At 36.0% G+C, this 9,342-nt stretch overlaps 1 protein-coding gene across 3 annotated transcripts in view; it reads left to right on the top strand.

Annotated features, from left to right (window-relative positions):
• Positions 1 to 9,342, top strand: part of WDR26 (WD repeat domain 26) — a 47,662-nt gene that overhangs the window by 33,286 nt on the left and 5,034 nt on the right. For 2 of the 3 annotated variants that reach the window (XM_017526406.2, XM_017526403.2), the window contains exons 10-13: positions 937 to 1,082; positions 1,380 to 1,458; positions 1,741 to 1,870; positions 5,975 to 6,160. In XM_017526406.2, coding sequence (XP_017381895.1) covers positions 937 to 1,082; positions 1,380 to 1,458; positions 1,741 to 1,870; positions 5,975 to 6,160 — 541 coding nt within the window. The remainder of the gene's footprint in view (positions 1 to 936; positions 1,083 to 1,379; positions 1,459 to 1,740; positions 1,871 to 5,974; positions 6,161 to 9,342) is intronic. The other variant, XM_017526407.2, reaches the window with a different exon arrangement.

Here is a 9,342-nt window from a genome sequence, read left to right as displayed (position 1 = left end):
TTAAAGAGACAAGGTTGTGCTCTTTGTCACCCATGCTCAAGTACACTGGTATGATGATGGCTCACTTCAGCTCAAACTTCTGGGCTCAAATGATCCTCCCGCCTTGGCCTCCCAGCGTGCTGGGATTACAGGCATGAGCTACCATACCCTTTCCCAGATCAATTTTTTAAACTTAAATAAGATAAATAATTTAATTTAGCTAAAACAGGTTATCAGGTTCTTTTATTAAGCTGGTTTGGAACGCATGGATTTTGGTGTTGTATTATCTCAATATGGTTATAAAAATTCTTAATTCTCCCGGTGCAAGATGATCATGTATGCTCCTGCTGAGTTTGCTGTCCTATATAGTGTTTAAACCATCAAAATACAAGATTATCTAACTTATAAAACGGGAAGGGTGATTCTTCTCAGAACTTTGGTTATTCAATAAAATGATTACTGTAAGAGCTTTCATCTGTAGAGCACATTACAAATTTGGTAAATTTTTGAAAAATGTGGTTAATAGATTTCTCCAGTCTGTATGAAGCTATAAAATGTTTTAGAAATCTTTTTCCATTTCACACCTAAATATTATAGGACAAATTCCAGTATAGTGAATTTTAAAGGAACATTTAAATTATTTTCTAAGAAAAGTAAGTCCTTACTTGGAACTTATGGACTGCTCCTTTCTTTCTATTATGTATGCATGGTGAGTTATTGAAGGAAAGACAGAGCTACAGAGTGTCTTTCCACTTTCCCTTAAGTTTGTTGTAATGAAATTTGACCTGTATTCAAATTTTCATGTTAAAAATACTTCTAGAACAATTAGGTTGAGATCAGTCTCAGGAAAAATAAACCTATTACTAAAAGATATTGTGAAGGGAGGTTTTTGGTTCTTTTATTTGCTTTCTGAGTGCTATGGAGTAATTAAGATAATAGTAGTTTTTTCTTACTCAGGATTTAGATGGTAATCTCCTTGACTCCTGGGAAGGGGTGAGAGTGCAATGCCTTTGGTGCTTGAGTGACGGGAAGACTGTTCTGGCATCAGATACACACCAGCGAATTCGGGGCTATAACTTCGAGGACCTTACAGATAGGAACATGTAACTATTTTTTGTTTCCATTAAACAACAATTATCTGATTTATATTACAATGTGTAGTGGAACTTGCTTTTTTGGAAGAACAGTTTTTATTATGTTTTTTGTTTTGGTTTGCTTGGCAATTTGGATTGGTGGTCACATGGTACTTAGTATTCATTAACTCAGATTATTCTCAATTGAAATGTAGTATGTAATAGAGATTACAGGCAAAATTGTCATACTTAAGCTAGCACATCTTCTATATTGATAATTTGAATGCCTTAATATATTGCTTTTGACAAATTATTTTCTGGTTACAGAGTACAAGAAGATCATCCTATTATGTCTTTTACTATTTCAAAAAATGGCCGATTAGCTTTGTTAAATGTAGCAACTCAGGTATGTTTATTAATATAATTTTCTGAAAAATTTGGCTTAATACAATTTTTATTCTGTTATTTTCAGTGCATTTGTATTAACAAAATTGTCTGCTTACCCTTAAATTTTATTGCATGCGTTTGATACTTAAATGTATAATCGACCATAAATTTGTCAGCATATTGGTGTTTTGCATGATAGAAAATGAAGATACTTCATCAGGCAAAGGGATATTTACAGATACTTTTTAAAATTTGTTTGAGTTGAGGTAGAGTAAATATCTATATTCTCCTTTGCCTGCAGGGAGTTCATTTATGGGACTTGCAAGACAGAGTTTTAGTAAGAAAGTATCAAGGTGTTACACAAGGGTTTTATACAATTCATTCATGTTTTGGAGGCCATAATGAAGACTTCATCGCTAGTGGCAGTGAAGGTAAATTGTGTCCCTATCAATTTACATATATTAATATTAAAGTCTGTAATTCTTAATTTGTGAAGGCAGTCATATCTCCAAAAAAAATTCAAGGTAGTAAGCTAAAATTCTTTTATTTATCCAATGCACTGTTAATTTCCCTCTGTAATGACCTAAAGCCCCCATATTGTCATGAATTGTCACATACTGTCATGTATTACTTTCTTCTTTAATGACCTAAGCCCTTTCTATTGTCATAATACACAACCATAATCAGCAGTACTTATTCTGACCACATAGCAGTGTGTTTGGTGCATGTATCATATCAAAATTTAGTTAAATTATTATACTTTCATATGTTGACTTGTTTTTTCATGAGACTGATGGTTTCTAAGGGTTGGTAGTAGTTGAAAAATCAAGGTTAATTATAATACTTTACCTGAACTTGGACAGATTTGACTACTTAGATCTTCAGTATTTCTTCAGTGGTCACCAGAGTATAACTTAGTTTGATAATTCTTAAGATTTTAGGAAAGCTGAAATTAACCAAATTCTTCCTACTACTGCCCTTTTGAATAAACTTGTTCTCTAAAAGTATCAGTATTCCAGACCAGGAATATGCCTAAAGTCACTCTGATTTAAAACGTGAATTGTTTAGAAGATGCAAGCACAAATAAGTGAGGCAGTAATGAAATTTAGTATACTTTTTAAGGTGATAGGAACTTAACTAGTAGCAAATTATTGCAAATTTTCATTCAACATATTTTTCTTGAATACGCACTATACATTTTTAGGTACTATAAAAGCAAATTATTTAAGTCACTTTTTTTGGCCAGTCATGTTGGCTTACACCTGTAATTCCAGCACTTTGGAAGGTTTAGGTGGGAGGATTGCTTGAGGCCAGGAGATCCAGGCCAACCTGGGCAACATGGCTAGACATTGTCTCTACAAAAAGTAAAACATATATACTGAATCTGGTTTTATAATATAGGCCGAGGAATTAGATTATGTTATGTTCCATTTATTGTATAAGATGTTTACTATCACTGTCTTGACAAAAAAACTGATCTCAATAGATAAGAGGATCATAAAGTGAAACATGAGCCTTTCCTTTGGGAATAAGGCTGCCAGGTACGGTGGCTCACGCCTATAATCCCAGCACTTTGGGAGGGAGGCTGAGGCAGGTGAATCACAAGGTCAGGAGTTTGAGACTAAAAAAAAGGGGGGAAAAAAGGCATATTTAAGGATTTGGACAAAGAGACATTTAGAGATTTAGATTTTAACATCAAGCATATAAATTCATTTTTTTTTTTTTTTTTTTTTTTTTTTTTTTTACTGAGTGCGATGGCGCTATCTTGACTCTGCAACCTCTGCCTCATGGGCTCAAGCAGTCCCTCCTTCCTCAGCCCCTCAAGTAGCCCCAACTAATTTTTGTAAATTTTGTGGAGATGGGGTTTCACTGTGTTGCCCAGGCAGATCTCGAACTCCTGAGCTCAAGCCATCCACCTACCTCGGCTTCCCAAAGTGCTGGGATTACTGGCGTTAGCCACCATGCCCAGCCTGAATTCATCACTTCTTTCTTTCCACCAAAACTCAGGTCAGATGGGATTGGGAGGAAAGAAGAGTAGTTTGTTAGGTAGCAATTGGGAATTTACTTTTTTCCAGTCAGGAAATTTACTTTTTTCTACTACTTCTAGATTATCTGTTGGTTTTTTGTTTTGTTTTGTCTCTTTGTTTTTAATATATAGAAGGAGATAATAGACATCCATTAATTTCTGACTAAATTTTCCTGTGGTCTAAATATCTTAGGCCTTCTTGCTTTTTAATTTCCCTCAAAAGATGTCTTCTCTCATGCTCTATTCAATCCTGCTTCTGGTATGTTTCCTTTCTCCTAATTATGCCTCAGATTCCCTTACAGCTCTTTCTAAAAATATGTACCATAGAGGTACTTAAAATTATGTTTGGCTGCCATTATCCCTAATAAAGCCAAACCTTTTTTTAAGCCCAAACTAACTTAGAACCAACCCTGATGGATACTATAATTAAACCACATTATCTTCTGGTTTAGGGCTAAAAATTAGACATCTGTCAGGTATAGAGATTAGTCTTCTCATGACTCAAGCGATTTAGAATGGTTTTGAAAATGTTTTGAACATCAATCAGATATAGTGAATATATAATTAATAATTAAGAAACCTTTTCCCAAAAAAATTATATCGCTACTCCAGTCTTTTCATTGTGCTGGCAATAAATTTGTAGAAAAACTGGACTTACTTTTTGCCTTTTCATGAACAGATTTCCCAGATTGATAAAGCAAGCAGAGCTTGATGATAAAGCCTGTCATTTTGACCCTAATTACTTCAAATCTTGTTTTTCCTACCTTTAAGCAAATATGCTCTTTGCATATATGTTCACAAAAACATTTTCCTCCAAATAGAGAAATACTTCAATTGCATTTGAACTTTGACCCTGTGATCCTTCTCCTTGTGAACCTCTTCAGTTTAGGAAGGACATACAGCTAATCTGTCTTTTCTCTTTTTCTTTTTTTTTTCTTTCTAATTTATTTTCATGTAAGAAAAAAATTATTTTCAAAAATTTTTGAGCAGCAGATACTTCTAAAAATAAATTCAGTCTTTTAATTGGTGCCTTTTAGCTTTTGCTTCACACATATACACACTAAAAGTTCAGATACAGTTCTAGCTTTTTATCTTCATGTCAGAAATTTTGAAGCTAAGGTACATTCTCTAAGGTTTCCTCAGTGGCAGTACAGGCACTGATAGTTTGCACATTGGTCACATACTTAACATATCATCAGGTTAAACACCTTTCTAATTTGCTCTGGGATTCTCCCCTCTGTTCAAAAACCATCACCTGTAATCAATCTCTTCACATTAATAAGTGGTGTTTATTCCAAACACCTTTCCACATACAAATATATTTAATCCTCATAACAACATGATATGAGGTAAGTATCCCCATTTACAGGTGAAGGGTTGTACTGCCTGAAGTTGCACAGCTAGTCTGTTGGAGGAAGGACACGATCTTGGGCAGTCTGATTCCAGAGCCCATACAATGAACTGATACTCTTTATACTATGGCCAGTTTTTTTAAGATTAGTTAATTACAAAGAAACAAACCTGTAGGGGATTTTGATTGTTGTGGTCACTTCATGAGATTATACTCTACAAATATGATGCAGATAAGGGACCTTTGTCTAGACTCACTAGTAAGCTCTTGAGCAGGGCTGCCTGGATTTGAATCCCAACTTTACCATTTACTAGCTGTTAACCAAGAGTAGACCATTTAACCATAACCCATGTTTCAGTCACCATTAATAAGAGGATAAGCCAGCCAGGCGCGGTATCTCACGCCTGTAATCCCAACACTTTGGAAGGCTGAGGCGGGCAGTTCATGAGGTCAGGAGATCGAGACCATCCTGGCTAACACAGTGAAACCCTGTCTCTACTACAAATACAAAAAATTAGCCAGGCATGGTGACAAGCACCTGTAATCCCAGCTACTCAGGAGGCTGAGGCAGGAGAATCGCTTGAACCTAGGAGGCAAAGGTTGCAGTGATCCCAGATCACGCTACTGCACTCCATCCTGGGTGACAGAGTGAAAAAAAAAAAAAGAAAAAAGATAAGCAGAATACCCACCTTATGGGGTAGTGATGAAGATTAAATAATATGCATTAAGTACTTGATACCTAGTACTTCCTAAGCACCCAATAAAAGTTTAGCTGTCATCTTCATTTTTGCCTCATTATTCAATATGGATACATTGCTTTTCTGTCACTTCCCATTTCCATAGAATTTATCACCATCTCTATCCTGGATTTGTTTATATTCAAAGGTCTTGATTTATAATTCTTCATTACTCATGTATTGACAGAATACTGCAGATAGTTTTTGTGTGTGACTTGATGTGAGAGCTAATCATCTTTAACAGAAAAAAAAAGAATTTATTTTATTTAAATGTTTTTTCATAAGGCAATATGTTAAGCTATTCATGGTATATTTTCCCTTTAAGTTGTAGTAAAGAGTCCTGTTCTATGGTACTGAATGATAAGATCAGTTAGTTGGTTTCGTTAATGTAAAACTTTTCTCTGAATTACTGTATGTTCAGATCACAAGGTTTACATCTGGCACAAACGTAGTGAACTGCCAATTGCGGAGCTGACAGGGCACACACGTACAGTAAACTGTGTGAGCTGGAACCCACAGATTCCATCCATGATGGCCAGCGCCTCAGATGATGGCACTGTTAGAATATGGGGACCAGCACCTTTTATAGACCACCAGAATATTGAAGGTAATACCATTGTACAGTGTTCCTATGTTTTGTCCAAATGAAATGTTGCTCGGCTTAATATGAAGTTAAAGCAGTTTTTAGCAGCAGTTTATTTGAAGTGTGGTATATGATTTTTCTCTTTTATACATTGTGTGCTATCTCAGGTCACAGAATGAGTTTAAGTAATCTAAGAGCCAATAGTGTAATGGTTGTTTGGTGGGGGACAGTGAAGAGAATAAGCTAGAATATGATTACATCATTGACATCCAGTTAGCTATTTAGTAGTTTCACTTTAAAAGTTTTACTGAAAATCTTGCTTCATCATGCTACCTAAATGTAATATTGTAGGAAGCATACACGTGAAACTAACCATACATAATGTGAATAACTTTAGATATTAAATATCTTTATTATGGAGTTTACTGTTAAAAAAAAAAAAAAGCGTTTACACCATGCATCATACTAACATGAGTTGTGTTTAATGGATAAAGAGAAGAAAGCATTAAAATTGATCATGTACCTGTGTGCCAAGCAGCATACTAATCCCTTTACATATACTATCTTGCATAAAGTCTTCATAGTCTTATAAGGGAAGTATTTTTATCATTATTTTTAGAGGTAAGGAAACTGCAGCATGGCAAAATTAATTCACTTGTTAAGTGCCATCAGGTCTTCAGGTCTAAGTCTGAAAGGTTTTTTTCACCACTTTGAGATACTTGGGGATGAAGAAAGGCCAGAGTATAAGGCTAACAGTTAAGGGCAAAAGCTTAATTGAACATGATATTAGTACTACAGCAAAGAGATATTGAGAAACTTCCTGTAAATGACTCTCTTAAATAGAGCACGTAGAATGTTGAGTTTGCTTAGAAGGAAACAGTTTATCTATAAACAGATTTTTTTGTTAAGCATGTCCCACCTAAGTTTTTTTTTAGTGAGAAAGATGGATGACTGATTTCTCTCACTTAAGTGATTCTCTGTGGAGGAGGATTATCAGAGTAGTATGCATGGTTTGAAAAGTATATTCCCTACACTTTTGTCTTTGTGGTACAGACTGTAGAAGGCTTGGCCACATCTTACTGGTTGATAAGGATATGTAATCAGAGATGAGAATACAAAGCATGAAGAGCACATGGGTCAAAAAGTTTGAGAACTACTATTGATTTGCCCAGAACCTTGAAGGGTTTTTTTTATATTTGTAGATCACTACCTGACATTCTAACATTCCTCTAGGAAAACTAAGACCAGAAATCCTTTATTCTTGTGTTGTCTTGTTTGGGTTTCAGTCAAAGGCTTACAAACCCAAAGTCTTTATAGATCTGCAACTGTGATTCAATCTGTGATTTTCTCATTAGTTGTTTGGAAGTTATTTCGTCAAAAAAACATACTTGGTTTAAAGAGGTAGGAAAATATTAGGTATGTAGTAACAGATTTACCCCAGAAAAGGATATGTTTTGTGCCTCCACAGCGAGGGAATGAAAGTGTGCTGCTATTTGGTGACTGACTAACGTAGATCCTCACTTTGGTGAGAGAGCCAAATTTTGGCTAATTTGTAGGATCTGGGTCCAGTTCAGCAGCTCTCCATTATGCTTTGGCAACATGGGTGTAGCCCTAAAATGATTTTCATTTTCACCTGAAATAATAAAAGTGTCTGTATAAGCAGACATTTGGCTATAGTCCTTTTCACAAGTTATTTTCTGGAGTATTCCCCCTCCACCCCTAAAACGCTTTTTCTAATTAAAGTAATAACTATTAAGAATAGAATTTCTAGCCGGGCGCGGTGGCTCACGCCTGTAATCCCAGCACTTTGGGAGGCTGAGGCGGGTGGATCACGAGGTCAAGAGATCCAGACCATCCTGGTCAACACGGTGAAACCCCGTCTCTACTAAAACTACAAAAAATTAGCTGGGCATGGTGGTGCGTGCCTGTAATCCCAGCTACTCAGGAGGCTGAGGCAGGAGAATTGCCTGAACCCAGGAGGCGGAGGTTGTGGTGAGCCGAGATCGCGCCATTGCACTCCAGCCTGGGTAACAAGAGCGAAACTCCGTCTCAAAAAAAAAAAAAGAATAGAATTTCTGAAAAATGTAGATGAGGCTAAAGAAATCAATATTCAGAAATCAAAATACAACCAGGCATGGTGGCTTGCGCCTATAATCCTAGCTACTCAGGAGGCTAAAGCAGGAGGATTTCTTGAGTCCAGGAGTTTGAGGCTGCAGTGAACTAGGATCATGCCATTGCACTCCAGCCTAGGTGACAGAATGAGACCGTGTCTCTGAAGGAAAAACAAAAAAGGAAAAATATAACACAGTAAAATACTATAAGTCATTTACAGTGAAATAAAAATATTTCACTCAACAGCTCCATTTCAAAAGAGAAATTTTAACAGTAGAATTATGGACTGTAAATAAAGTTTTAACAGTAGAATTATGTATTTTTTTGAAGGATGCATAAAATGGAATAGGACAAAGTACTGATGCGTGCTACAGTGTGAATGGACCTTGAAAACAATATGCTAAGTGAAAAAAGCAGGACACACGAGACCACATACTATGATTCTATTTATATGGAATGGTCCCAAATAGACAAATCTGTAGACAATATAGACATAGCGGTTACTTAGGGCTTGGGGAGGTGTTTGCTAATGAATGTTGAAAATGTTCTAAAATTGATTGTTAATGATTGTATAATTCTGTGGGTACACTAAAAACCACTGAATTGTATACTTTATTTTTTTGTTTGTTGTTTTTTGTTTCTGTTTTGAGACAGAGTCTCACTCTGTCGCCCAGACTGAAGCACAGTCGCATGATCTCAGCTCACTGCAACCTCCACCTCCTGGGTTCAAAGTGTACACTTTAAATGGTTGCATTGTACAATATATGAATTATATCTTAAAGCTGTTATACACACACACACCTCCCGAAAAAAATGGAGTAGGGCGATACTGTAGAATTTCAGACTGAGCAACTGAAAGGAGAATTAACAACTACATAGTTATAACGTTATTCTACCTTAGACAGCCAGATTTTTCTTTTTTCTTCTTTACTATTGTAACATAAAGATTTTTCTATTCTGCTGTTTCAAGGTTAATTTTTAAAATAAGAGATTTTGAGGCCGGGCACAGCGGCTTGTCCCTCTCATCCTAACACTTTGGGAGGCCAAGGCAGGCAGATTGGTTGAGCTCAGGAGTTCAAGACCAGCCCAGCAAC

Source organism: Cebus imitator, unplaced genomic scaffold (genome assembly GCF_001604975.1).
Source record: "Cebus imitator isolate Cc_AM_T3 unplaced genomic scaffold, Cebus_imitator-1.0 Scaffold42, whole genome shotgun sequence".
Lineage (NCBI taxonomy): Eukaryota > Metazoa > Chordata > Mammalia > Primates > Cebidae > Cebus > Cebus imitator.
Note: the sequence above shows the minus strand (reverse complement) of the source record. Positions and strands in the feature narration are given on the sequence as shown.